Here is a 27,987-nt window from a genome sequence, read left to right on the forward strand (position 1 = left end):
TGATTTGAAAGTATGCTGTGTCTATAGATTACAGCTCATAGAACTCATAAAACCATATTTTCAAACTGGAGGGGATGGTAGTGCTTGTCTCCTTACCCAAGCCCTCTAGTTACCATTAACCATTCTTCCTTTGTGCGCTCATAGTAATTTATGCTTTGAACCCAAGAACAAGTGCAATCAAAGTGCTCAATAAGTCCTTGTTTCTTCCAATCTTTTGGTTCATTGCTCCCCTCCCCAGCAGAAGGAATTGGTCAGGATATAAGTCTGGCCAGAAGTATCAGATCCAAAAAACTGTGGTTTACACAAGATAATGGTTTATTTCTTTCTTTACATAAAAGCCCAAGCTGATATTGGGCACTGATCTGTGAAATCATCAACAGCCCAGGCTGTTCTGCTGCTCTCCCTAGGGTGGGTGCTGCCCGTGTGCATGGCCAGGAAGCGCCCCATCATTTCCGCGGTCCAGTTCACGGGAAGTGAGAAGACTGAGAAAGGGAGGAATACCCCTTCCCTTTAACAGCACAACCTGGAAGTTGTGTATATCGCTTCTGCTCACATCTCGTTGACCACTCTCATGGCTGTACCTAGATGCACAGGAGGCTGGGAAACATAGTCTTTATTTTGGGCAGCTGTGTACCCAACTCTGAGAGAAAAAAGAACAGGTACTGGAAAATAACCATCAATCTTTACAGGGAAGAAAGGGAAAAAAATTCTGACCTTTCCTTCCTTTTTGTTTTTCAGATAAAGAAAGAGATCCCTGAATACCTGCAGAGGCAGGAACCTTTTAATACTCCAGGGTAAACATGTCTGCCTACAGGAATAATACTTACGAGGAAGATCCAGCTTACCCTGACTATTACGGGTCTCGGAACCATACTCGGGGGTATTTGAAAACTCAGGATTATCCAGATTCGCCAGGTCCTCCGAACAACTCAGATGACCCCAGCACCAGGAGCAACCCATACTCTGCAGACTCCAGAACAAGTCCAGACTATCCTGGGTCTCTAGCAGAACCAGATTATCCTAGATCTCGGAGGAATCCTTACTACCCTGGCACCAGGAGCAATCCATACTCCGCAGGTTCTGGAAGTCCAGACAATCCCAAATCTTTGGCAGAGCCAGAATATCCCGGATCTTGGAGCAATCCATATCGCCCAGGCTCCTCCAGGGAGCCAGACTCCTCTGAATCTCGACGGAATCCTGATTTGGCAGGTTCCAGAGGCAGTGGAAACTACACGGGCTCCAGAACAAATCCAGCTTATCTTGATTCCTTGGGAGAGCCAGACTACGCTGGAGCTCAGGGCAGCTCTAACTATGCTGGCCCCGGAGCCAATTCCAACCATCCAGACTCCAGAAGGAATCCAGAACATGCTGGTTCCAGGATCAGTCCGTACATAGACGCTCCGGGAGCGCCTGATTATCCAGATGCTGAGAATCAATCTAGCTATCCAGACTTTTTGGGGGAACCAGACTATCCCGGCGCTCAGGACTATCGGAGCTCTACAGAGTTCTGGGGGGAGCCCGATTACCCACGTGCTGAGAATGCTCATGATTACAGCTCTTCAGAGAACCCGGAAATGACCAGGGAGTAAGTGCCGGTATCTCCCTCCCCTGGGGATGGAGGATGAAGGCTAGATCATTCAGTCAATTGAACTTGGTTGGCGATGTTTGGGATAAGGACACGTATGATTATTTCCATGACATGAATTTATGGTGAAACTTTCATGCCTACCTGTATACCGCACCTGGTCCTTGGACTCTCAGCCTGAGGCTTCAAGCCCTTACCTGAACATAATCTTTCATCACTTCTTGCTCAAATAACATCCTTCCCAGTCTCCTGTTTCTTCCCGTCTAATCCCTGCAAGACATTTAGATCCCCACTGTTTTGACACTGCTACTTTGCCAATGAGGTTAGGATTAAGATGATGTTTATGAACCCAAACATTTTAACCAGAATTATATCAACAGGAAGGCTTTTTTTTTTTTTTTTTTTTTCGGTACGCGGGCCTCTCACTGTTGTGACCTCTCCCGTTGTGGAGCATAGGCTCCGGATGCGCAGGCTCAGCGGCCATGGCTCACGGGCCCAGCCGCTCCGCGGCATGTGGGATCTTCCCGGACCGGGGCACGAACCCGTGTCCCCTGCATCGGCAGGCGGACTCTCAACCACTGCGCCACCAGGGAAGCCCAGGAAGGCATTTTAATCAAGAAAGTCTTTTGAAGGTCTAACTCCATGAAATCCATTCAACTCCTCAGTTTTTTTATACAAGATGATTGAGCCACTCCTGATTTTTTTCCACTTTCATCTTTATTTTACTGAAATTATTGTCAGAATTGATCACTTTTCATGTTTAGAGTAGATGTGGCTCATTGATCTTCTGCATTGTTGTTTTCATCAAGTTTCATTAATTCATTTTCGCCTCTAAGGAGGTTTTTTTTTTTTTTATTTTAAGTCCAATTTTTCCTGGTTCAGATTTGATAGATCTAAATTTTGTCAAAAAGATTTTAATCTTCCATCAATTTTGGTCATTGACAAATTTTACCAGGTACAGTTTGGGTCGCTGAGTGTCAGTCTTGGGTGACAGTTTTGCCAAACTGCGTTTTTCCTGGGTTAAATTCCTTAATGTTCACGTTGCCAACAAGATGTGATTCTTATTTATTTTTCAGGTTATTCTTAACCTATAACAAATTTACCATGTGAAATTTCAACCAGTACAAGTTTTATTTTGTAGGTACTATTTCTACTCGTAATATTTATGAATTCAGCAAAGGCGAATGGCTTTTATTTACCTCTAGGAACAAGGATATGGGATTTGGGTGCACAGTGAGGTCAAATGCCTACAGGAGTAATGCTAAATACAACCTAAATCGGCGGATTACTAGGACCATGTCAAAGCGTCCTCCTTGGTCTTCTCCCCCACTGCCTGGCTCATCATTACAAACATACCTTTGACCTTGTCACTCCCTTGTTTCTCATCTTCCATTGTTCTTCATAACCTTTGGGAGAAAGACTACACCACTTCACTTGTGAGAACATCGAAGAATGAGGATGCACTGAGCTAATGTAAGACGCCAGCCAAAGCCCAGCCTGACTGACCTCCTCCCACCTCTGCTATCCTCTCCCTACCTGAACCCTGTACTCTAGGTCAGTGGTTCTTGACCTTGGCTGCTGATTAGAATTATCTGATTACCTGGGGAGACTTAAAAATCATACAAATGCCTGGGCCCAACTTTCAGAGATTCTATTTAGTTGTCTGGGGTGAGGCCTGGGAATAGGTACATATATAAAATTGAGAATCATTGCTCCAGGTTAATTGATTTTCATAGCATTCCTTTTATATATTCAACCCTTTCTGGTCTCACATGTTTATTTGTGCTGTTCTTCATCCTTGGAATGCCCTCCTCCTAACTATGTATTAATTTATCCTTCCAATCCCAGCTCAGATGTCTCTTTTCCATGTAGATTTCCCTTCAGACTCCCAGGCCAAATTCTCTTCTCTTTCCTCTGAACTCTAGGCCTGTCTTCTTATATTCATCCGTTGCTACTTGTATTATAATTGCTTATGGCTGTGGTTAATAAGCTCAGCCAGACTGTACTGAGAGTTCCTTGAGGGTAGACAACCCATGTCTTTAACTTTATCTTCTCACCCCATTGCCCATGCCTAATACATGGTTGGCATTCAGTCTTCTTATATTCATCCGTTGGGCCTGTCTTCTTATATTCATCCGTTGCTACTTGTATTATAATTGCTTATGGCTGTGGTTAATAAGCTCAGCCAGACTGTATTGAGAGTTCCTTGAGGGTAGACAACCCATGTCTTTAACTTTATCTTCTCACCCCATTGCCCATGCCTAATACATGGTTGGCATTCAGTCAGCGTTTGTGGGATGAATGAATGGATGGATGGATGGATGACTATCTTTACTATGCTATTGGATGACTATTGATCCATCATTTTGGGATTTCAGAATGCTCAGCAGAGCATCTTCAGTCCAGCCCTCATTTCACCGTGAGGGTGACAGCCCCTTCGGCATCCTGGGGAGAAAGGATGGAGATTATCCTGAAAGCATTGAAATGAAATCCAGGGAGACGGCAAATCCGTACAGCCCCTCTGTGCCAGGTGCTCCTGGCAATGGCTATGGTAAGCATTTGTTAAGAAGAGAATCATATCCTGGGAAGAAAGTAAAATTCAGTGGGCTTGGGACCAATCATTAAAGATCAGCAGGAGAAGAATTGGTTTATTCCTCCTCCTTCAAACACCCACCTTACAAGAGTTGAACATTCAGGGTCTAGAGGAGACAAGCAGTGTCATCAATTATCAAAGCAGGTTGGGCAGGGGTTGTGCCTGCGTGAGGCAACTGATGGTCAGGTTCAGCCCATCGCCGTGATGTGGGAAGATGGACTTAGTGTGGCCAGATCCTCAGATTTTTCTAAAGAAGCCAGAAATCTGGGTTTTTACATGCTCCAAAATAATTTTTTGAATAAATAAATAAAATCCCTGAGCTGGACAAACAAAACCACTGGTGGACTAGATTCAGTATGTGTGGCTGCCAGTGTCCAGCTTTAGTTCAGCACATCCTGCAGGTGTTCAGATGGTCAGCACTTGTATCTTTGGAACCTACTGGGGGCACAGGGAGTTAGAAGTAGCTCTGTTCTCAGGGTTCGTAAAGCCTAAGTGAGTAGGTGACACCAACACATCAAGACTAAAGAAAATTAGCAAACAGACTGACAATATGTGAAAAATCACGTCGTTCTCAGAATCTGCTGTGTGTGAAGGTTTAGCTCTAGGAGGTAAAGGAGATTCTACCATTTCTCATCTTCCGGAAGAAAAAAGGGACTTGTTGTCTGATAGAAGAAGCCAGCTCATGGCACAAGTCAATGTTATAGGAATTCAGAGCCCGTGAGAGCTGGAAAAAGGAGTGTTCAGTCATGAACAGAGTGAGGGACCCAAGTGTTGGTTGGTGCACATGGAAGACTGCTCAGCCCTGAGGGAGTGAGTGGGGAAGGGATTGAAGAAGGCAGGGAGGAGGGGTGGGATGCATCGCCGTGCACTAAGGAAAAACGCAGACTCTTACACATTTGCATAGACAGCATTAACTTGGGCTATTCCGAACCTTTATGCCAGGCATTCTCAGTGGGGCATATCAATCCCAAAGGGTGAAAATTTATTGAAAGGCCACAAAAAACCTTCCTTTTTTATGTATAAAGCAGATATGCATACAGTATATGTATATAGTTGTACGTATATCTGTGGCATTAAAATATCATGGGGAAGGGCAATAAGGAAGAAATGTCTAAAAAGGCTACTTAGGTGGCCAGTAATGAAAAAAAAAGATTGAGAAACACTGCCCCACCCCAATGCAAGCAGAGCTAATAACGCCCAGCGAGTTTTGAGTGTTTCCCATGTCCTGGAAACCCTGCCAAGCACTTTACTTTTACAGTCTTCTTTCATCTGCGGCCACCTTTCAGACAGACACTACAGCTCTCCATGTTACAGAGGGGAAAACTGAGGCTCAGAGAGAAACGTGCCCAAGGTCACCCAGCTACTAAATCAAAAGAGCCAGTGTCAGAATCTAGTCTCTCTGACCCTGCACTACTTCTGGGTAGGATCAGGGCAAATGCGGATTCCTGACCACCGAGCCCCATAGAACACTGGAATTAGAAAGCTATTTTAAAAAGTGGTCACATAAAGTGTGGCTTCCTTCTCTGGGCTCCTTGTAGGACCAAGGTTGTTGTGCCGGCATTCACTTGTCCAGTGCTATGCCATCCTGTTAGACTATGCACTCCTTAAGGAGAACCCATTTCATCCATGTATCCTCCAAGGCTCTATGTGATTTTCCTGGTGCCTAGCATACAGCTGGTGCTTGAGCAATGCTAACTGAATTAATAGCAGCAACTGTAAGGGATGTATCAGTTGGCTATTGCCACAGGAATGCTTCATAACAAACAACTCCAAAACCCAATGTTGTAGATAAGCATCATTTATTTCTCACCCACACATCTGTGGGTTTGCTTGGAGTTTGACTGAACCAGGCTGGGTTTGGCTGTGCCTGATTTGAGGTCACAGATTCTATTTAGGTCTAGGGTCCTTCTTGACCCAGTGAGCTAACCTGGGCCATTTTCTTCCCATGGCATAAGCTGGAAGCAGAAACAAACGATGCCTCTGAGTCCTTGACTTGGAACTAGCAAACTGTCACTTCCACCATGTTCCACTGGTTAAAGCAAGTCACATGAGCAAGCCCAACTTCAATGGAGGTTTCCAAGGTGGAGGAAGTGTAATATTTGCTGAAAAACAATTAATTTACCACAATAGTTAATATATATTAAGAATTTGCTATGTTCCAGGATTACTTTAAGCACTTTACGTGTATTAACTGATTCAATTTCCCCAACAATCCTATGCAAAGGTCTTATTATTATCCCTGATTTACAGACTCTGAAGCTCAGAGACGTTAAGTAACATGCCAGAGAGCACACAGCTAGTAAGTAGCAAAGCCAGGAACTGATCCTTGGCAAGAAGTTCCAGAACCTCCTGCAGTATAATTTTGTACATCTCCATCAACATGTGCTCCATTTTCTCTGTTGAGGAGTTTAGACTTCATTGTTTACCATGAGTTGAATAAAAATATACTGAAATGTGACACTGTCGTGTAGATGCTGAAAGTGGACTCTGTCCCTAAGAAAATCAGGCCAAATTTCAAATTTATTCACGTGTCATCATAAAATGCTAGAACTAGAAGGAAGCTTTGTAATCACCTAGAAAAGCTTTTTTTTTTTTACTCAATTTTTAGAAAACTTATTTTTTTACAGAAGTTTTAGGTTCACTGTAAAATTGAGGGAAAGGTAACAGAGATTTCCCACATATCCCTTGTCCCACATGTGCATGGCCTCCCCCCTTATCAGAGTCCCCCACCAGAGTGGGACATTTGTTACAATTGAACCTACATTAATAAATCATTATCACCCAAAATCCATAGTTTACAATGCGTTCACCTTGGGTTGTGCATTCCATGGGTTTGGACCAATATATAATGACATGTAGCTATCATTATGGTATCACACAGAGTATTTTCACCGTCCTAAAACCCTCTGAGCTCCGTCTATTCATCCCTCCCCCTCCAGACAAGTATTTTTCGAACTCTGATTTGTGACCCATTAGCAAGTCTTACTGACCACTGTGTGCTCAGTAACATCTAGTGTGGTAGGATTAATTGTCTCTTGTCTCTTCATTCCAGTGGACCCTGCTTATGTGGGTGACAATGGCCTCAGCCAAGCTTATGGAGACCCCCCCTTGTCTGGACACGATTGGCACAAGTCACCCCAAGGTAAGGCTTAAATGGACAGTGACCAAAAATGTCAACCCTAAAGAAGGAATGTGTTCAAGGCAATGCGGACATTGCCATTTCCTCTTGGCCTCTGGTGTGCTAACTGATGCAGTACTTCCTTAATTTATCATAACAGGGTTTTCTTTTATCTATTTATTTTTGGCTGCGTTGGGTCTTCGCTGCTGTGCGTGGGCCTTCTCTAGTTGCGGAGAGCGGGGGCTACTCCTCGTTGCAGTGTGCGGGCTTCTCATTGCAGTGGCCTCTCCTGCTGCTCTAGGCACGCAGGCTTCAGTAGCTGTGGCACGTGGGCTTCAGAGTTGTGGCACGTGGGCTTCAGAGTTGTGGCTCGCAGGCTCTAGAGCACAGGTTCAGTAGTTGTGGCGCACGGGCTTAGTTGCTCCGCGACATGTGGGATCTTCCCGGACCAGGGCTCGAACCCATGTCCCCTGCATTGGCAGGCAGATTCTTAACCACTGCGCCACCAGGGAAGCCCGGGTTTTCTTTTACACATGCAGTTTTTTCTCTTTTGGATATCAGGGTGTCTTCACTAGGACTCTTCTAGTTGCAAGTGACAGAAACCCAACCCACCCAGGCCCAAGGCTTGTGTGGTGGGAAGGATATGGAGAAACAAAGAATTGAAGGTAGAATTACCTTCCAGCACCTAGGACAGTGCCTGGCACATAGTAGGTGCTCAGAGATATTTGTTGTATGAGTCACAGGAACCAGGGCCTGAGTCTGAAGCCAGGGGCTCGGGGCCACCTGGATTCTTTTTCTCCATCTATTTCGCATCTCTGCTTGATGCAGCTTCTCTTTAAGCTTCACCTCATACACCTCAACCAGTCAGGCTTTCCCTGCAGGCCAGGGAGCGTGACAGCAGCAGCCCTAGACACACACACAGCTCAGCAATGTCATGGAAAGTCTTCCTTTCTCTCTAGGCCTGTGCGTCAGTGCTGAGGAGACTCTCTCCAGCCCCATTTGGGACACATACCTACACATGAACCAATCATTTTTACATAGGAAAGAAGGCTGGGTCAATGTCCATCCCGTGCCTAATACCTGTGCTGGTGAGGTGGCAGTGCCTTGAGCCAAATTTTTCTGAATAATCATAGAATTATTATGACAGTGGAGGGTAGGAGTAATCAGATTGGAGAAGGCTTTTTTTTTTTTTTTTGGAGAAGGCTTTGAGATCAGTTAGGGAGCGCTATAAGGATCACTGTGTGCTGTGGTGAAGGTCTGAGCAGAGGCAGAGGCTGAGAAATAAAAAAGCATTAGAGGAGAGAGGCCAGGGAATACTGGAAGTTAAAGGCAAACCTGTGAAAAACGAGGAATAAACCGAAGACGTCCTCTAAGTAACAACGCAAGTTGCGGGGCCCCACGACTTAAAATCATCCCTCACCTTCTGACCCCCTAGGGTGGGTGATATCCTGTAGCCTCATTCTCTAAGAGCCTTCTCAAGGAGGCCTGTACCTTTCAAGGGGTAGGTGTTGCTACTTGGGAGAGAAAACCATGGGGATATAAACAGTCATGCTCTCCATTTGGTTCCCACGAGAGCAGGGAATGGCTTTAACTACTGGGGAAAAAGAAATGCTTTTAAACCTCCTAAGATGCTCTCTCTGGCCAGCATGAAGTTTAGGGCCTCTGGGTGGAGTGCCCAGGAGGCAGAGAGAAGTAAAGAAATAGAGGACCCAGAGATGAACCTGGCTTTCTGCACCATTTTGCTTTGCACCAGTTCTGATTCTCAAATCATTTATAATTAATCGGTGGACAGTCTCCTGATAGAGTGTCACTCTGATGTATCATGCCCACATCTAGGAAGTGCCTGGCACCTAGCAGGTACTCATAAACATTCATTCATTTATGAATGAATGAATGAGTGATACCTCAGCATCTTGTTACAGGAGAGGACCAGGGTGAAGTGATTAAAAGGCCCTGCTTTGGGACCAGACAGACCTGGGTTTGATCCCTAGCTCTGCTACTTGCTGGTTTTGTGACCTTAGGCAAATTACCTTTTGGGGCCTCAGTTTTCTTATAAAATGGGGTTTATTATAGTATTTATTTTGTAGGGTGAATGTGGAAATTAAATAATATACTCTAGGGCTTCCCTGGTGGCGCGGTGGTTGAGAGTCCGCCTGCCAATGCAGGGGACACGGGTTCGTGCCCTGGTCCGGGAAGATCCCACATGCCATGGAGCGGCTGGGCCCGTGAGCCATGGCCGCTGAGCCTGCGCGTCCGGAGCCTGTGCTCCGCAACGGGAGAGGCCACAACAGTGAGAGGCCCGCGTACCACAAAAACAAACAAACAAACAAACAAACAAACAAAACCTGTGAATGGGGGGGGAGGCTCTCTGTGGTTGTCATCACTTTTCCTGGAGGTTCCTCACAATGCGAGTGTGACTGCTGTAGGAGGTCTTGGGAAGCCCACCCTGGTGGAGAGTAAGGCTTGGAGGAAGCCAGAGATGCTGTCTGGTGACCAAGTGAATGAAATCATCGTTGAGGTTGAGAATGTCCCATCTGGGGTCCAAAGCCATCCATCTTCAAGTCAGATTGTTCCAGAACAGACACTGGCAAACTCAAGCTTTAGTTTGGTCTCCTCCATTTCTGACATTGATGTGACAGACTCTCAGATTTTCAGCAACTGGAATGACAAAAAGGGCAAGCAGTTCTTACGGTTTTCAGCACCTGTGAATGAATCGTTTTCCCAGACCCTTCATAGCTCAGACAGCATGGGCTTAGATACCCCTTGTACTTCACATGAGAACATCCAAGGTAGTGAGACCCTGGGGCAGAGGAGTTAGAACGGGAACGGCACCTTCCAAGTTGCCCACAGGGTTTTGGTTTTAAGACTTCGAGGAGGGTGAAGGTTTGGTGGGTGACCTGAGGATGCTCGAGACCGCGGAAGGGGTCACTTTGAGAACGTCTGATACCCGAGAAGGAGTTTACCTTGATCAAGCTCGTTTCATGTGCCCAGTGTTCTGTCTTTTCGTTACCCATCGAGTTTAGTTTTATTTACTTGCCACGTTCCACACCCGTGAGGCAGGCATGCCTGTCATTTCCATTTGCTTGATGAGGACCCTGAGGTTCAGGGATGTGGCAGATCTGGGATCACATGCAGGTCTGCCTGACTCCCAAGCCTGACACCTTAACCACCGTCCTGTCCTGCTTTGGTCCCATCGCTCTCCACTCTGGATTTGGCAACGAGGGGTGCCTCTTTTGTCAAGTCCGCCGTGAAACCGGGTTTTTTCCTCTTCCCTCCTTTGCCTTTCTTCCTTTCTGTCTACTCCCACTTCCCTCTCAGGAAACACTCAAATTCCTCGTCTTCAGCCGAGTGATTTGGTGACCCTCTTCTGGGCACTCTCCCTCCACCTCAGCTATGTCACTGAAATGAGGAGTTCCGAGCAGCTCCCTAATAGGGCCAGGAGCCAGCCTGCTCCCGGCCACCGCCCCAGCGGGCCCCCAGCTGCCCCTCCACTGCTACTGGAGTGGGGGCAGCAGTGCCAGGCATCACACGTGGACACAACACCACCCAGAGCGAGAAGGGTCTGCCTTTTCCATGTTTTCTGAGCCTTCCTTTTTTGAGAGGGAAGAAATCTTTTCCGAGAAACTCCTCAGCAGACCACCCCTCACAGAACATTGGCCAACGTGTCACATGCCTGGGCCTGAACAGGTCACCTGCAAGGGGGCTGGGACCATCAAGATAGGCTTGGATTCACTGGGATCTGTCTCCCGTGCCTGGAGATGGGTTCCACCCTGCAGAAGCCCAGGGCCGTGGGAGAGAGGGCTGTAGATTTCTGAACCAGATCGGGATTCTGTCAAAAAGGAGAGCTGACTGCGGGATAGATGACCAACAATATTTGCCACGCTGACGCAAAGTGGGAATTTGAGTTCTTGGGAGAGGAGGGGGGAGTCCTCATCTTCCAGTGGATGGAGGAACACAAGACAACGGTCCAGAAAAGTCAAGAAGATGCTTGGGCCTGGAGTGCAGGGGGCAAGAGGAAGCCATGCGGGAAATTACAGAGGGAGGAGAGCCAGGCCGACCGAACATGCTGGGTCTCATCAGCTTTGCTGACTGTTCCTTGTCATGCGAAAAAGGAAAGCACTGAATTAGAATTGCGTGCAAACCATCATATGCTTTGGCTTCGAGATTTCACACGTGTACGTGCTGTCTTCTTGTTTTTATTTGTGACTTTGGGGATCACTGAGTACATATATTCTTCTTTCTTTGTGATCTTATAAAAACATGCTCTATCTTCAGCACCATATTTCAAATGCTATTATTCTGTTAAAGGAGAAAAAAATTAAACTCCATTTTTTTTTCTGCAGGACAAAAGTTAATCGCATCTCTGATACCCATGACATTTAGAGACAGAATTAAAGCCATCAGGAATCAACCAAGGACCATGGAAGAGAAAAGGAATCTTAGGTATGGACAAAACGCTTTTCTTCTTGCCCGGATTTCATGGAAACCTCAATCTTCTACTTTTGTCCCATGTTGGAAAGATAAGAAATAAATAAATGCAAGAGAAGAGACAATCTCCCTACCGAAGAATTCCACACAGTCTGTGTTGGTTGCCTGGAGTGTGGGCTGTGCTTAGTGACCTTCTTCCTGGGAGCAGAGCATGCAAAGGGGGAAGTAGCTTCCCAGGGGTGAAGTCAGGCTAATACTGCCAGGTGGTCAAGGTTAACATTCCCAGGGAAAGTCATGTGACCAGAAGGAGTTCCCCTCTGTGGTACCCTCTCCTAAAACCAGCAACCCTAGTCTAACCAGACAAAATAACCAGGCAAACCCCAATCGAGGGACATTCTTCAAAGTACCTGAGGAGTATTCCTCAAAACTGTCAAGGTCATCAAAAAGAAGGGAAGTCTGAGAGACGGTCACAGGCTGAAGTGTTCTGAAGAGACATGACAATTAATGCAATGTGGTTTCCTGCATGGGTCCTGGAAATGGCACCTGTGGAAAAACTAGTAAAATCGGAATAGTCTGGAGTTTAGGTAAAAGTTAGACACCAGTGTTGGTTTCTTAGTTGTGACAGACCTACCATGGAAATGTAAGATGTTAAAGGGGGGAAATGGTGAGTAGTAGATGGGAATTTTCTGTTCTCTTTTTGTAACTTCTCTGTAAATCTCAAACTACTGTTTAAAAAAAAAAAGGTGGGGGGTGGTGAGGGGAGGGAGTTCCCTGGTGGTCCAATGGTTAGGACTCGGGTGGTTTCACTGTTTCGACCCAGGTTCAGTCCCTGGTCAGGGAGCTAAGATCCTGCAAGCCACAAGGTGCTGGGGTCGGGGAGCACAAAACCCAAACAAACAAAACCTCAGAAGCTTTCCAAGCCCAGGAATTCAAAAACAAGAGCGAGGGCTGTTTAAGCCTTCAGCCCTTCTTACATTTTCCATTCCTCAGCCTTTTTCTTTTTCTTTTTGCCATTTGTAGCGTTTAGCAGAGACTAGTAGAGTGGATGCAACTGCTAATAAATGATTCAATGACGCAATTGTTCTGAGGTTCCGGGTCTGGCAGGGGTCATAGATTGGTCAACAAGTAACTTATAAATGACAGAAAGAAAATCAGGCCAAATCAAGGTGGAAGGAGTTTGCAGGGGGAGGATTAGAAGGAGAGAGATAGTTCCCTTGGGCAAAGCGGGGGGCATCTGTGAGCTGAGCCTTGGAAGATGGTGATGTGGTGATGGACCTCTGGGGTGGACAAAAGAGAGCCAGGAAGGGGGCAGAGCAAAGGAGATGACATGAGTTCATGGAGAAGTAAAGAGAAAACTGAGGCTGGATCTTTTTGAAAACACTCTTCCGTTTCAAACTCCGCATGGCCTCCTCCGTCACAGAGCGTGGGCCTTGTATGGCCCGAGAGACTTTACAGCAGATTTTCAACCTGACATTTGGGTCTGGATCATTCTCTGCTGTGGGAGGCTGTCCTGTTCACTGTAGGGTGTATAGCAGCGTCCCAAGTCTCTACCCACTAGATGTCAGTGCCCCCTCCCTATCCCCAATTTGACAACCCCAAAAGTCTCCAGACTTACCCAAATGTCCCTTGGGGGCAAAATCTCCTAGATTGAGAACCACTGACTTATAGGACCTCACCCACCTACCTACGGTTATCACTCACACCCTTCCCCCTTCCCCCACTCATTCCATTCCAGCTGTCCTGGACTCCTTGGGGCTTTGCACTGGCTGTTTCCTATATTCAGACACTCCCTTATCCATAGACTAACCCCTCTTCTCCTTCAAGACTTGGCGCAAACACTTTGTACTATTCAAATTGTACCACGGTCTTCACCCCAGCATTTCCCACCTCCTTACTCTGTTTTTCGATTTTCTTTCCCATAGTACAACTCACCTTCTATTATCCTATATCATTTACCCACTCTATTTCTATATTTATTGTTTATTTTCTTTCTCTTCCAACCAAGATGTCTGCTCCATGAGCTGGGGAAATCCGTCTCTACCTCACCCCCTGGGACCATGCCTGGCACATCTCAGGCGCTCAGGAAATATTTGGGGAATGAATGCAAAACAACGTTGATGTCTCTCACTTTCTTCTGCTCTTTCCCACAGGAAAATGGTTGACAAAGAGAAAAGTAAGCAGCCCCGTCGTATCCTGGAGTTCAACGGCTGTGCTCAGTGTCTGAATTCCATTTCATTGGTAAATCAGTCTTTACCGCGGTCTGTAAATGGGCACAGAGTAGGGTGAAACCAGGGAGGTGGGAGAGTAAGGATGAGAAGGGACCCACAGGGAGGAGGAGCCAAAGTTCACGGTTGTTTCCTTGAAAGACGTAGAAACTGGGTCAGTCTGGGTGTGGGGAAAACAGGCAGGCATGGGAAGGCCTAAGAGGTTGCTGAGTTATCTGGGCAACTTAGGCACTGTGAGTGTCACCCTCACTAGCAAACCTGGGAAGGTAATAAATAATAGCACTCACCTTAGGGGGTGGTCCTGCGGATTAAATGAGATACCGTTTGCAAACGCGTCGAGCGTGGCGTCTGGCACATCCTGCCGCTCTAGAAACAGTGGCCATTGTCGCTTTTATGCAGCCTGCTCAGTAGATATTTGTTGAGGGACGGTCCAGCCGCCCACGTTGTGTCTACCCGCAGGCATACCGGAGATCCAAGAACAGTCTGTCGGAACTGTTCAATTCCATCAGCCTGTGGCAGAAGACGTTCAAGGTCATCGGAGGCAAGTTCGGCACCAGCGTCCTCTCCTATTTCAACTTTCTGCGGTGGCTTTTGAAATTCAACATTTTCTTGTTCATTGTGACCTTCAGCTTCATCATAATCCCTCAGTTAACCATGGCCAAGAAGAACCACTGCCAATTCACTGGACTGGAATTTTTAACTGGGGCTGTAAGTGCACCATCCCCTGCCCAGAGTTCACACCTTGGAGACACAGGCACAGGTCTGCCCATCACCCTTCCAGGCCTCTCATTTTACCTGGGAGTCAACTGATGGGGAAAGAGGGTGTTTAAAATGATTTCTTTTTTTCCCCCAAAGTAACATATACACAGCCTAGTAGAATTTCTGTCTCCTGAGGTGAACATGTTAACAGTTTTTGTTGTCCAGAATCCTCTTCTCTGCACACAAATGGACACATTGTGCATGGACATACGCATCTTTTTTTTTTTAACAAAAGATGAATTATTCCTATAGACTGCCTACGACTTGCTTTCTTCCACCTAATATGTGGTGGACATCTCATACTGATGTTCACAGATCTACCTTTTCTTTCTTTTTTTTCTTTCTACAAAATACAGTCCTCCTTAAAAAAAAAATTCCTAGTACAGAAGAGAGCAAACTAAGAGAAAGTCTATCTTATCCTCCTTCTTTTGTCTAACTCTCCAGTTTGGAGTGTACCTCTGTCCACCATTTTTCTTTCTATACAGTCATAGATACATAGGTAGATAGATAGTTAAACTTTTTTTTTAAATAAAAGAAGATGAGATACTACAAATCTTGCTTTGCAACTTTTTTTTTTTTTGCGTTACTATGAATCTTGAGCATGGATATACATCCGTATTATTCTTTTTATTAACAAACACGGTATATCTACCTAGCTGCCTACTGAAGCACATAGCCCCTGCCTTGTGAGTTTACCTTCTAGAAGCGATTTCTGCCACTGAGATTCTGTGGATAGACAAACTACAGCCCAAGAACCAAATCTGTATAGCCTGCAAAATAAGATTGGTTTCCATGTTTTTAAATGGTTGGAAAAAAATGAAAAGAAAGATAACATTTTGTGAAACATAAAATTTATATGAAATTCAAATTTCGGTGTCTTTTCGGTCAAGTTCTTTTGGAACACAGCCACAACCATTTGTTTCCGTGTCTGTGCTGCTTTCCTGCTACAATAGCAGAGGTGAGCAGTTATGGGCTGGCCAAGCCCAAGATATTTACTATCTAGCTCTTTACAGAAAGAGTTTGCCTACTCTTGTAGTAGAGCATTCACAGTAAGGTTCCTCCATTCGTCTTTCTTTTTTCTTTTTCTATTAAAATTTTTTTTCCTTGGGATAGACACATTCAAATGGAATTATTGTGTCAATTTATCCTTCACTTTTTCCTCATTATTGTGTATATTTGTATATCTGAAGCATTTTATTATGAAAAATTTCAAACATACAGGAAAATAAAGAGTAGTAAAATAAACACCCAAAGACCCACTACGTAGATTTTAAATTGCTACCATTCTCCCAAATTTGTTTTTTGAAGTATTTTACAGTAAATCACAGACATCAGCTGAATTTCTTCAACGTGCATCTCTGGACAATAAGGACATTTTCCTGCAGGCATATACATTATCACACCTAGCAATATTAAAAGTTAATATCATCTAAAATCCAGACCATATTCATATTTTCCCAGTTGTCCCCCAAATGTTTTTCATAGCTTTTTGTTCAGGCCAGGATCCAAGCAAAGACCACACTCTTTGCGTTCAGTTGTTTTTCTCTTAAGTCTTTATTAATCTAGAATGATATCCTCAGTCCCTTCCTCCTTTTTTCTTGACATGGGCTTATTGCAGAAACCAGGCCAGTTGTCATGCAGATTCCAATGTTCTACCTTCTGCAATTGTCAAATTGTTTCCTCCGGGTCTCTCTAATTTGTTCCTCTAATTAATACAGACTCCTTATTTCTTGTAAATTGAAATTTAGACCTAAAGGCTTGATTTGTTTCGTTTTAAACCTGTTTGACCATAATACTAGTTAGAGGACAGAGGCACATAATGGCTGGCTGGCCTGCTTTTAATCATGCTTGGCTTGGTCACTGGGTCTGGGTGGTGATCGCTGGGTCCCTCCATTGTAAAGTTATGTTGGTTTGAGATTCCTTTCCACCTCTGAGAGCCTAGTGATAAGACGTCTAGGTTCTCAGTGGCCTTGGGTGCCTCTTTCCTGGCAAACAAAATGTCTACACTGACCAGTGCAGGCTTCTTGCCTATGGAAGAGGTCAACTGTGCAGACCATAGTCATTCATTGTTTTCTTAAGAGATCCACCTGACCTGTGGTTTATTGTCCCTTTCAGGGTTATTTTAGTGACACAGTGATGTACTACGGTTTTTACACCAATACTGAAAACCAACATGGGAGTAGTGGGACCTCCTACAACATGCAGTTGGCCTACATCTTCACAGTCGGAGCATGCTTGGTTGTCTGCTTTTTCAGTTTGCTCTTCAGGTATAGAATGTCTGCATTTTCTGATTCTAAGCTGTTTTTAGATTTAGGCAAAATTCAAGAGACTCAAAAGTTACTGGAGAAACAGTTTCTCTGAAATTTCAACTTTCTATTGCTGTCTTATCATTCCTTGTCCTAGAACATAAAGTATAAGTTGGGATAGAGGAAGAGAAGTTTTCATGTGCTTTTAAAGAAATTGGTCAGTCTGAAAATAAGGATGCAATGACTCAAGTAGTTTTGACTGACTGTTGTCAACTGATAATTGTCAAAGAGGAGGTACAGATGTTCAATCTGTTAAACCTATTGTTTACTAGGTCTTTGAAACAAAGTACCACAGACCAGGGGGCTTAAACAACAAAAATTTTTCTTCTCAAATTCTGGAGGCTAGAAGTCCAAGTTCAAGGTGTCAGCAGGGTTGGTTTCTCCTGGGCCTCTCTCCTTGGCTTGCAGACAACTGCCTTCTCACTGTGTCCTCATGTGATCCGCCCTTGGTGCATATCTGAGTCCTAATATGCCCTTCTTATAAGGGCACTAGCCATACTGGATTAGGGCTCACCTAAATGATCTCACTTTAACTTAATTACCTCTGTAAAGACCCTATCTCCAAATACAGTCAATTTCTCAGGTACTAGGGGTTAGTACGTCAACATATTAATTTTTAGAGGATACAATTCATCCCATAACAACCTCACTGCCAGCACGATAATCCAAAATAAAATAAGATTGTTTTTGTCCTATCAAACTAGGAAATGTTTCTGTTTCTTAAGCTGTTAGTACTCAGTGGTGGCAAATTTTGGAAAGGTAATGTCCATTTTACTCAGCATTTTTTACATGCCAGGCTTAGTGCTAAGTGCTTCCTGGGCCGGATTTCACTGAATCCTACTGACATCTCCATGATAATAACAGCTGCCTTTATCGTGTGCGTACTGCCCTGAGGGTTACATTGACTTGTGGTGGGCTGAATAATGCTCCCCCTTTCAAAGATGTCCATGTCCTAATCCCCAGAACCTGTGAATATGTTACCTTATCTGGCAAAAGGCATTTTGATTGATGAAATTAAGGATCTTAAAATGGGCTAATGTAATCCCAAAGTCCTTGAAAGTGGGAGGCAGGAGGCTCAAAGTCAGAGAGAAAGTGGAATATGCTACTCTTCTGGCTTTGAAGATGAAGGCGCCACAAGCCAGGGAACGTAGGCAGCCTCTAGATGCTGGGAAAAGGCAGGGAAACATATTCTCCCTTAAAGTGTCCAGAAGGAATACAACTCTGCCAATACCTTGATTTTAGACCCATTTTCTGATTTCTGACCTCCAGTAAGAATAAATAAGTGCTGTTTTAAGCCAGTAAGTTTGGGGCAATTTGTTATAGCAGAAACTAATACAAACCCCATAATAACTCTGTGAGGTGTGAACTATTATTCTCCCCATTATATGGAGGTGGAAGCTGAGGGTCAGAACAGTTAAAATGACAAAATCCCCCAGTTGGCAATCTAGGATTACAAAGTCAGATCCCAAAGCCAGCGCTCCTGACTACTCTGTTTGCTGTTGCCCTGTTCCAGAAGAACCTGGGGCTAACTCTTCCATGTTGCCTTTCACCATTAATGATGGGACTCTTCTTTGCTATACTCTCTGCACCCCCAATGCCTGTCCTAATAACCTCTGGGTATTTTGGTTCCTGCCTTCCCTAGCATGGCCAGGTATTTCCGGAACAACTTCATTAACCCACACATTTACTCCAGAGGGATTGCTAAACTCATCTTTTGCTGGGATTTCACTGTCACTCATAAGAGCGCTGTGAAGCTGAAACAGAAGAATCTAAGCACTGAGATAAGGGTAAGGCAAGCTAGCTTTACACCCCTTCCCATGGCCAGTCATCTTTCCTCCTTCAATATGTCTGTAACTTTTCTTAAAGTACTAATGAATTATTTTTTATTCTCCATGATATTGGCAAAAAACCCCTAAAACTATTTTAAATGCCCAGGGCTGGTGACGGTGTAGGGAAATGGACATTTTCACACAACGTGGTGTCTTTGTTATTGATACACGCTTGCGGGAGGGCAGTTTAACAATTTATAACAAAGGTCTAAATGTAAATACTTCTGGACCTCACAGTTCCGGGTTTAAAGTTTTATCCAGTGGTTTTCAACTCGGAGTGGTTTTGCCCTGGGGACACATGGCAATGTCTGGAGGCTCTTTTGGTTGTCGCAGCCAGGGAGTGTGTACGCCCGGCACCTCGTGCGTGCGTGAGTAGAGGCCAGGGACGCTGCTCAACATTCTGCAGTGCACAGGACAGGCTCCCTGTCACAGAATTATCAAACTCTGAATGACAGTAGCGCTAAGGTGGACAAACCCCGGTCCATAGAAAAAAATATCAAAAAAAAAAAAGAGCAAGCAGAATTCATAAACGAAGGGGCTTTGGCAAGAGGGTTCCCTGGTGCAGACACACAGCCTTATTCTTCAAGGAGGTTCTGTGGCCTCAATGTATTTTCCCAAGATCATGGTCCCAATCTCTGTTTCTCTGAGATGGAAAATGTATTTAATGAAGTGATGGGGGTCTTGCCCATTCGAGATTTTCCCACAGGTCTCCTAATCCAAGTTCCTTGTGCACTTACCCCCTCTTTCCTGTGGATCTGGGGTGGATTTGTGTCACTAGGGGCAGCAAGACCTGGGGGGGAATCTTTGCTGACAGTGGAGGGGGTCTGCGGGTGAACTTGACGTCCTTGTGTTTACAGGAGAACCTGTCAGAAATCCGTCAGGAGAATGTCAAGTTAACACTCAATCAGCAGTTGATTCGCTTCTCTGCCCACCTGGCAGCCTGGGTTGTCTCTATTGGAGTGACCATTGCCTGCTGTGTAGCCGTTTATTACCTGGCTAAGAAGAACACAGAGGTAACCAGAGAGGCAGGAACTCCAGGGTCCAGAGCACAGAGAAGCGGGTGAAGGGATGGGATGCAGGAGGGGGAGGGGAGGGGAGAGCCCACCACTCAAACTGGGGTCGTGGCCAGCAGCATCCGCACCAGCGGGAAGTTTGCTAAAAAATGCAGAATCCTGGGTCCCTCCCTTGACCCATGATCTGCATCACAAGAACATCCCCAGGTGACGTGTGTGCACACCTCAGAGTGGGAAGCTGGGCTAGTGGAGAGATGGGAACTTTGGCCGCAGGCCTGGGGTCAGGTTCTGGTTTCCTCCTTTATTATTATATCCCTAATGTCTCTCATAGCCCCTGGCACCGAGTAGACACTCAATAAGTATTGTGAACCGACGGAATCTGGCAAGTGATTTACTCTTTCTAAGCCCCGGATTCCTTACCTGTAAACTGGGAATCCCTGCTGTGCAGGTGTGTGGTCAGAACCAGAGAAAAGTTACAGGGAGAGTCTCCTTAGTGCCTGGTACCCTGGGTGATTGAAGGAATGTTAGCTTTTTCTTTTTCTTTTTTTTTTTTAATGATATGAACTCTGAGACTAATTGGCTGGGTGGACAAAGTACTGTTTTTCTGTAGATTTCAGTCTTCTGGGAAATGGGGCTAATTTTAGCCCATTTTGCCCACCCCTAGAATTGTGGTGCAGGTTGGTCTGATTGTGTCACTTTCTTTAATGGCTTCCCATTACTCTAAATATAAAATCTATCCTCCGTGGCATGATTGATAGATCTTTTGTGATGTGACCCCTGCCCACATCTCTAGCCTCAACACCTCACAGCCACCCATATCTCACACCAGCAACACTAAATGGTGTGTCCAGAGTTCCCTGAACACACCATGTTTTTCCTCATCTCTGGATGGGAAACATTCATCCTGCACTGCCCTCCCCCACTTCCCTTCATCTGGCAAACTCCTCCTTTTCTTCCTCTCGACCTCAGCGTGAGTGACACTTCCTCCAGGAAGTCTTTTCTCAGCATCACTACCTTTACTAGATTGAGTTAGGTGTGCCTGACTCTGCAGTCTTTCCCTGTGCGCTGGTCACATGCAGCATCGAAAATGCTTGTTTATGCAACTGTCTCTTCAAAAGAATAGCCAGGCACCTGGCCCAATACCTGGTACATAGTAGGTGCTCAACCCAATGGATGAAAAACCGAAGGAGGCAGCAGGAAAATGGGTGTGAGATTATATAAACCTAAGGCTTTGTCATCAACCATATTAAGGATTGCTCTGAAAGAGACAAAAGTGAATCACAGTCCTGTGGGTCTGGCACTGCCTACCTAGGGTGGAAGCTGTGACAGGGCAGTTGTAGGTATAAAGGAGACTTCTGAGTTTCTCCTTGACCTGGAAGGTTTGCTTCACACTCACCTGAAGTGAAGGAGAGCATCTAAGGAGGAGAGGAGGTAGAAGTGGAATCATTCCCATTGTTTGAACATCTTCCTGTGCCAGGCAGGATCAACCCTCTGCACAACTCCAGGAGTCGCATTCACTGGCAGCTACAGTTTCTCACAAATGGTGCCCCCAGCTGTGTCGTTTAGCAGCCCTGCGGCTAGACGTTCCCTTATTTGGTCTCACTTAATTCTTACAGTGTCTCTGTGGGTTACGTGATAATCTCCCTATCATGCAGACTGGCACAGAGGCTCAGAGAAGCTATGCATCTGGTTCGAAACCTTGCAGCTTATAAGCATGGGGAGGGGGCAGCATTTGACCCTAGGTTACTCTGGCTCCAAAGATACTGCCAGAATTACGTGTGGTGCTTTCAAAACCATCCAGAGGTAGATAGAGGCAGAGTCAGGCCTGGGGGTGGGGAATGGGAAACTGTCAGACATCAAATAAATCCACTGGAATCCCTTACCCCAAGGGCGTCTGGCAGAGGGGCAGCCCAGGCTTCCCTCCAGCCAAACACCTGAAGGCAGGGGCGCCCCTCTGACCCTCGTACAAATGTGCAGCAGGTGCTAGCAGAGGCTCCCCTTGCCCCTAATTCAGCATCTGAGGACAGGCAAAGCCGGTGAAATGAACAAGGGCATGCAGGAGAGGGGAGGAGAAATTCCCTTGTGTGGTAGCTTCAGTGACTCAAGCTTTTGCTCCAAAGGCCAGGAGCACATTCTCATTCTTCCAAACCTCTTGGTAAGGAAAGTAAAGTCACAGAATGGCTGTTGGAGCTCAGGTCCCTGAGTCTGATAGACCAGGGTTCGAATCTGCCACTTCCTAGCTGGGTGACCCTGGGCAAGTATCTTCACCTCTCTGAGCCTCAGGTTGTCCATCAGTTAAGTCTATTAACACCCACCTGCTGGGCTGTAGTGGGAATTAAAGCATCATGTAGGTAATTCTCGGCCCAGGGTAAGTGCTGGATAAATGGTACCATAATAGCTAACCTCAGAGGATCTACTTCTGCGGTTTTCCCATCGTGACGATGGGAGTGGGAGGGTCTTCTGAGTCAGGCAGAAAGGGGTCCAGTGTACAGTTGGCATCTTGATTCTCTCCCTCCATCCCCTGTAGTTCCTGGCGAACCACCGTAACCCCGGGGAGGTACTGTTACTGCCTTTCGTTGTGTCCTGCATCAACCTGGTCATGCCTCGCTTCTACTCCATGTTCAGGCTGGTGGAGCGCTATGAGATGCCAAGGCACGAAGTCTACAGCCTCCTGATCCGGTAAGTGTGGCTATCACTCCCCACACCAGCTTCCATTTTTATGGAGGGAAATGGATGGAAGCTAGAAAGGGTTACACTCAAGTATCAAAGTTCTGTTTTCCAGAAAGAATTTCAAGAGTAAAGTGTGTTTTTATGGTATGGGTTAATAGCCATGAAGTCCAAAGGGCCCTGAGGAAATACAGTTATTGAGTACATCTGCCTTTTGCTCAGAGTAATAGCTTATCTTTCCTAATTGCTCCCAGCCTGAGGATTAACATAGTTCTCAGTTATGAGATGTACAGATGGGCAGGTTGTGCACTGCACAAATGTTCTTGGCTAAGGCGTTGTGCGGGGACTGATATCATCCAGTGTTCCGATGAGTCAAACGGTGAGGCTGAGTACCCACCCACTGAATCATCCGGGAGGAACAGGTGCATTTTTGTAGTTCATCCACCCAAATGGAAGTGGAGGGGTTGCTTTTTGGCAGTTCATTGGCTGGGAAGGGGTGGCTTGTTGTGATTCCCACAAAGGCACTGTATGTGCTAGAGGTGACCCCAGAGTTTTGATAAACAGAGTATAAAACTACCCAAATTGTGTCCTTATTGCTTCTTCCTGGCTAGTGCCCTGACCAGTTCCTGGTTACGGTGGTGTTTATAATGATAAGGCTGTACATGCAGACTGACTTTCCTTATTGATCAATTCCAGAGCCATTACCTTACCATGGCCTCTGAGATCTGGCTCCTGGCCAGCTCTCCAACTTCATTTTCTGCTTCCCCCCCTCCTTCCTCAGTGCCCCCAGCCTTACTCACCTTCTGATTGTTCACAAACATGCCAAACTGCCTACCCACCTCAGGACCTTTGTACTGGCCATTCCTTGCTCCTGGAATAGCATATCTATGCTTATGTCTACGTTTATAGTTTCTTCATACAGATCTTAAACATTTCTGTTACCCTTAAATTTGTAACAAGCATATTTTAACACACGCATACACATATATACACATATATGTTTTAGATCAGCAGTTAGCAAACTACAGCCTGCAGGCCCAGCCTGCCTCCCATTTTCATAAATAAAGTCTTATTGGAGTGCAACCATGTCCACTATGGTTGCTTTCCTGCTACAACTGCAGAGTTGGGACACAGACTGTATGGCCTGCAAGGTCAAAAATATTTACTGTCTGGCCTTTCACAGAAAAAGTTGGCTGACTTCTAAGATTAATGTTTAGAGTTAATCTATATATGTATTATTCTCCTGAAGAAAAAAATCTGAGAAAGCCTTCACTTCTACCCACCCTACACGTCTGGGTGCCTCCTTTCAATGGTTAGAAACAATTGGGATTTTGCGTGTGTGGTTAAAGAAACCATTTTAAATGTACAATTCAGGGGCATAAAACAATTTTTTTGGACATACACATTGTTTGACTGGCTTCTTTGCTCACCAGTGTTTGTTAAATGTATCCTACTTACAACTTCCTCGTTTTACAACAGACGATAAGACATCATTTTAGAGTAGATATCAGGATGGTCCGCCTTCGAAGTACTTCCACGTTCCCACATGTCTTTTATTTTGCCTTTCTGCTTGAATGTGGGTTTGAGTGGACCAAAGACTCTGTATTCTAACTACCTCTTCTGAGGTCTGCAGGTGTTGCTTTGAGGTTTTCTGACATCTGGCATGGTCAAACAATCACCCAGTTGCCCTTTCCAGACACTTCGTATCTGCTGTCTCTAAGCTCTGGGCATCCTCAGAATTACCACAAGCTCTGAGGAAGTCCTCTGCCAAATTTGTTCATATTTTTATTTCTGCTTTCTATTTTCCATAAATTCCTCTGTATTTCTGGTCTGTCCTTGGTGACGTGTTTTCCTCTCCTTTATGGGTCTTTTAGCTTTTAACTTTTCTAGCATTTCAATGGAATTTGGATAGAGAGGTGGTAGGCATGTATGCTCAGTGTGTCATTTTGATCTAATCCCTTTATCTAATTTGCATTTTTCTGATCCCAACAGAGATTCATTCTCTTTTAATATATATTAGCCCTACGTATTGCTTCATAAAATATTTAAGATCTTCTCTACACGCAGAGAAAATGAGAAAGCTCAGAAATAGACAATCATTCTGACCTATGATAAGCTTCTCCTGGCTTAGAAGAGTGTGTTTTCTAGTTTAACCTGGAGTTATACTGCAGTAAATGTATATAAAGTTCTGACACCCATTCTGATGTGTGGGGTTTTCCCACATCACTAAGCCATTCTCCACTATCAGTTGGTGTCCTATAATTTAATTCAACTCTGATACTATCTACCTGGAGATAGCGTCAGATCCCACAAGGTAAGGGCTCAGTTCCACAAGACTGCCCCCACCCCTACTTCAGATGCCAGTCGCAAATCCATGTGGTCACCCGGGCTTCTGACCGACTAGCTAGAGATCGGAGGTTCCAACGAACTTCTCCTCAGGTTTGATTAGTTTGCTAGAGCGGTCCACATAATTCAGAGAAACACTTTACCTACTAGATTACTGCTTTATTGTAAAAAGATATAACTCAGGGACAGCCAGGTAGAAGAGATATGTAGGGCAAGGTTTGGGGAAGGGGTGCGGAGATTCCTTGCCCTCTCAGAGATTTCCACTCTCTCCAAATATTGTCCTGTCACCAATCCGGAAGCTCTCTGAACCCCCTCCTTTTGGGTTTTTATGGAGGCTTCATTACATAGACGTGATTGATTAAATGACTGGCCACTGGTGGTTGAACTCAATCTCCAGCCCCTCTCCCCTCCCTGGAGTCTGAGATAGGCAAGCTGAGTTCAGAACTTCTAATCACAAGATTGGTTGTCATGGCAACCAGCCCCTAACCTTAATAGACCTCGGGGCTTCCCAACAGTCACTTCATTAATATAACAAAAGGCACCTTGATAGCTCTCCTCATTTAGAAAGTTCCAACGGCTTTAGGAGCCCAGTGCCAGAAAAGGGAAAGAAGACCAAACACATATTTCTTATTGTAAATCACAGTATCACTGTATACTAAGGTGTTAATCCAGTTGCTATTGAGGGTCTACTATAGGCTAAGCACTGGGTAAGAGGTTTGGGATCTGGAGTTGAAAAGACAGATCCTGTCCCTTTCTTCACAATGTTGTCTAGCGCAATGGTTCTCTACTTTTCGCATGCACCAGAATTACCTGGAGGGATTGCTGGGCCCCAACCCCAGAGTTTCTGATTCAGCAGATCCGGGTTGGGGCCAGAAATTGTGCCTTTCTAACAAGTTTACAGATGCTACTGCTGGTCTGGGGACCACACTTTGAGAATCACTGGTCTAGTGGTGCATGATTCTTGACACACCAAGGCTGAAGACTTCTTAAAACCAGAAGGTATTGATTTAGGCAAAGTGACTGGGTTTAAGACCTCAGGCTGTTCAATCAGAGGGTCCTCGGTTTGAACCTTTGCCATCCCCCTAAACAGTGTGATCTCATACAAGTTATTTCATCTCTCTGCGTTTCAGTTTCCTCATCGGTAAGATAGGCATAAAATACCACCTACCTGATGATAGAGTTGTAAAGATGAAGAGGGATGGTTTGATAAAGTGCTTAGCACGTTTACTGTCCATGGTAGCACCTGATGAATAGTATGTGTATGTACTACTGTTACAGTGAGAAATGAAATCAGGCAGTTTGGAGATACCTAAAAGAAGGTGTATCAGTCAGAATAAATGAGGTGAAACTGTGGTAACAAATATCCCCCACCTCGAGCTCTCAGTGGTCTAGAATACAAATGTTTATTTCTTGTCCATGCTACATGCCCATCGTGGGTTGGCAGGGGATTTCTGCTCGTGTTAGTCACTCAGGGGTCCAGGCTGAGATTGCAGCAACCATCTCAAATACTTCTGATTGTCATTCCAGAGGGAAGACAGTGAGTCTTGAAGAGTCTCACTGGCATTTAAATGCTCTAGTCTAGAAGTGACACAAAATGACATACATCATTTCTGCTCACAACTCATTTGCCAGATCTAGCCATATAGCCCCACTCAACCACAGGGGGGCAGGAATTTCCATCCTACTGTACGCCCCAAAGGAAATATTGGCAAACAGCACTGATGACTGCTGTGGAGGGTAATGGTAGTTGTTTTCGTTTCTGTTTTTTAGAAACATCCTTCTGAAATTATCAATCGTTGGAATTCTTTGTTACTATTGGATCAACATTGTGGCCCTGGATGGTAAACAGGTGAGATTTCCATGCTGTTTTGCCTTAAGCTTGCCTTTGACCGCCAGGGAGGAAGTGAGTTTCTCAAGAGCTTCTGCTTGTGATATTAGAGCAGATATCATGTTATTTTTCCATCCATCTGTCCATCTACTTATCCATCTATTCATCTAATCATCCATCAATTCTTCCATCCATCCTTCCATCCATCCTTGGGCTGTACACCTGAAACTTTCCTCATTCAGCCAAATCTAAAAGCTCTCAATCCATCAGCTCATAGCACTGACTTCCTACAGAGGTAGCTAACCACCAGTTTCATAAGCTGATTAATTCAACCTTCCCGTTTGTGCTGGTCTGCTAAACCTCTAGGCCACTTTCTTAATCAAGAAGATATTAATTGATTTTTCATAAGGTTAATAAGCAAAAGGAGTGGAGGCATTATTCGCCATTGACACCTCCTGCTCTCCTTGGTTAAGAAACGGGATCCAGAAGGCATAGAACAAAGAAGAAAAATGTTAAAGGGGAGAGCTAGTGAGAAGGGAAAGTTTGGGTACCTGAGGAGGGCAAGCCTTAATGGGGGAAGAAGGAGCACAGGAAGAGAATAAACATTCTTGAAAACAAATTCACCCTAAAGGTGCATTTCTGTTGAGAGTGGGTCTGCTTTTCTGGGCACACAAAAACTCGGTCAAACTAAGCCACCAGCCACATTCTTAGGAGCACAGGGGGCCAGGAACAGATGGGAACTAAGTGGAGACAACAGCCTCCTCCCACATCCCAAATCTTGTTTGCCTTCCAGTGTTGGGAAACCCTCATTGGCCAAGAAATCTACCGGCTCCTTCTCATGGATTTTGTGTTCTCTTTAACTGATTCCCTCCTGGGGGAGTTCCTGAGGAGGTAAATATTTGTTTGTCTCCGAGTAATTATATCTGACGTTGTAACCAGAGCCATAGTCCTGGCTGAGCATGAAGTGTGGGTCCCTTCTGTACTCTAAGTGTATGTTGTTCTAAGTCTGCCTATTGTCCTTTGAAATATTGTTTTCTTCTGAATTAACTGAAATTTCATCTTGACCTGACAGTCCTGTTGTCAAAGTTCATTTAGTTCAAGTGGCCCTATGCAATCTCCTGAGAAAGTTCTAGAAATTAAACACAGAAACAGAGAGTCATTTGAAATCTTATCCACAAGAGACCATTTTAATATTCTAGTCTATGTATATTCCTCCAGATTTGTCTATGCACTGCTTTGTGTGTGTGTATACTATATAATTTTCAAAGACAAAAATGGGGTCACACTGCA

The 27,987-nt window shown here is 45.0% G+C and overlaps 1 protein-coding gene across 1 annotated transcript in view; it reads left to right on the top strand.

The window, feature by feature from the left end:
* Positions 1–800: 800 nt before the first annotated feature.
* Positions 801–27,987, top strand: part of TMC5 (transmembrane channel like 5) — a gene marked incomplete at its 5' end in the record, with an annotated part of 40,949 nt that continues 13,762 nt past the window's right edge. Inside the window, 12 exons of the mRNA XM_079944794.1 lie at positions 801–1,585; positions 3,964–4,136; positions 7,231–7,320; positions 11,640–11,739; positions 13,875–13,962; positions 14,409–14,657; positions 16,824–16,975; positions 18,657–18,801; positions 19,701–19,856; positions 22,384–22,535; positions 26,640–26,718; positions 27,491–27,588. Of these exons, the coding sequence (XP_079800920.1) occupies positions 801–1,585; positions 3,964–4,136; positions 7,231–7,320; positions 11,640–11,739; positions 13,875–13,962; positions 14,409–14,657; positions 16,824–16,975; positions 18,657–18,801; positions 19,701–19,856; positions 22,384–22,535; positions 26,640–26,718; positions 27,491–27,588 (2,267 nt within the window). The remainder of the gene's footprint in view (positions 1,586–3,963; positions 4,137–7,230; positions 7,321–11,639; positions 11,740–13,874; positions 13,963–14,408; positions 14,658–16,823; positions 16,976–18,656; positions 18,802–19,700; positions 19,857–22,383; positions 22,536–26,639; positions 26,719–27,490; positions 27,589–27,987) is intronic.

This window comes from Stenella coeruleoalba (genome assembly GCF_951394435.1).
Source record: "Stenella coeruleoalba genome assembly, chromosome: 15".
Lineage (NCBI taxonomy): Eukaryota > Metazoa > Chordata > Mammalia > Artiodactyla > Delphinidae > Stenella > Stenella coeruleoalba.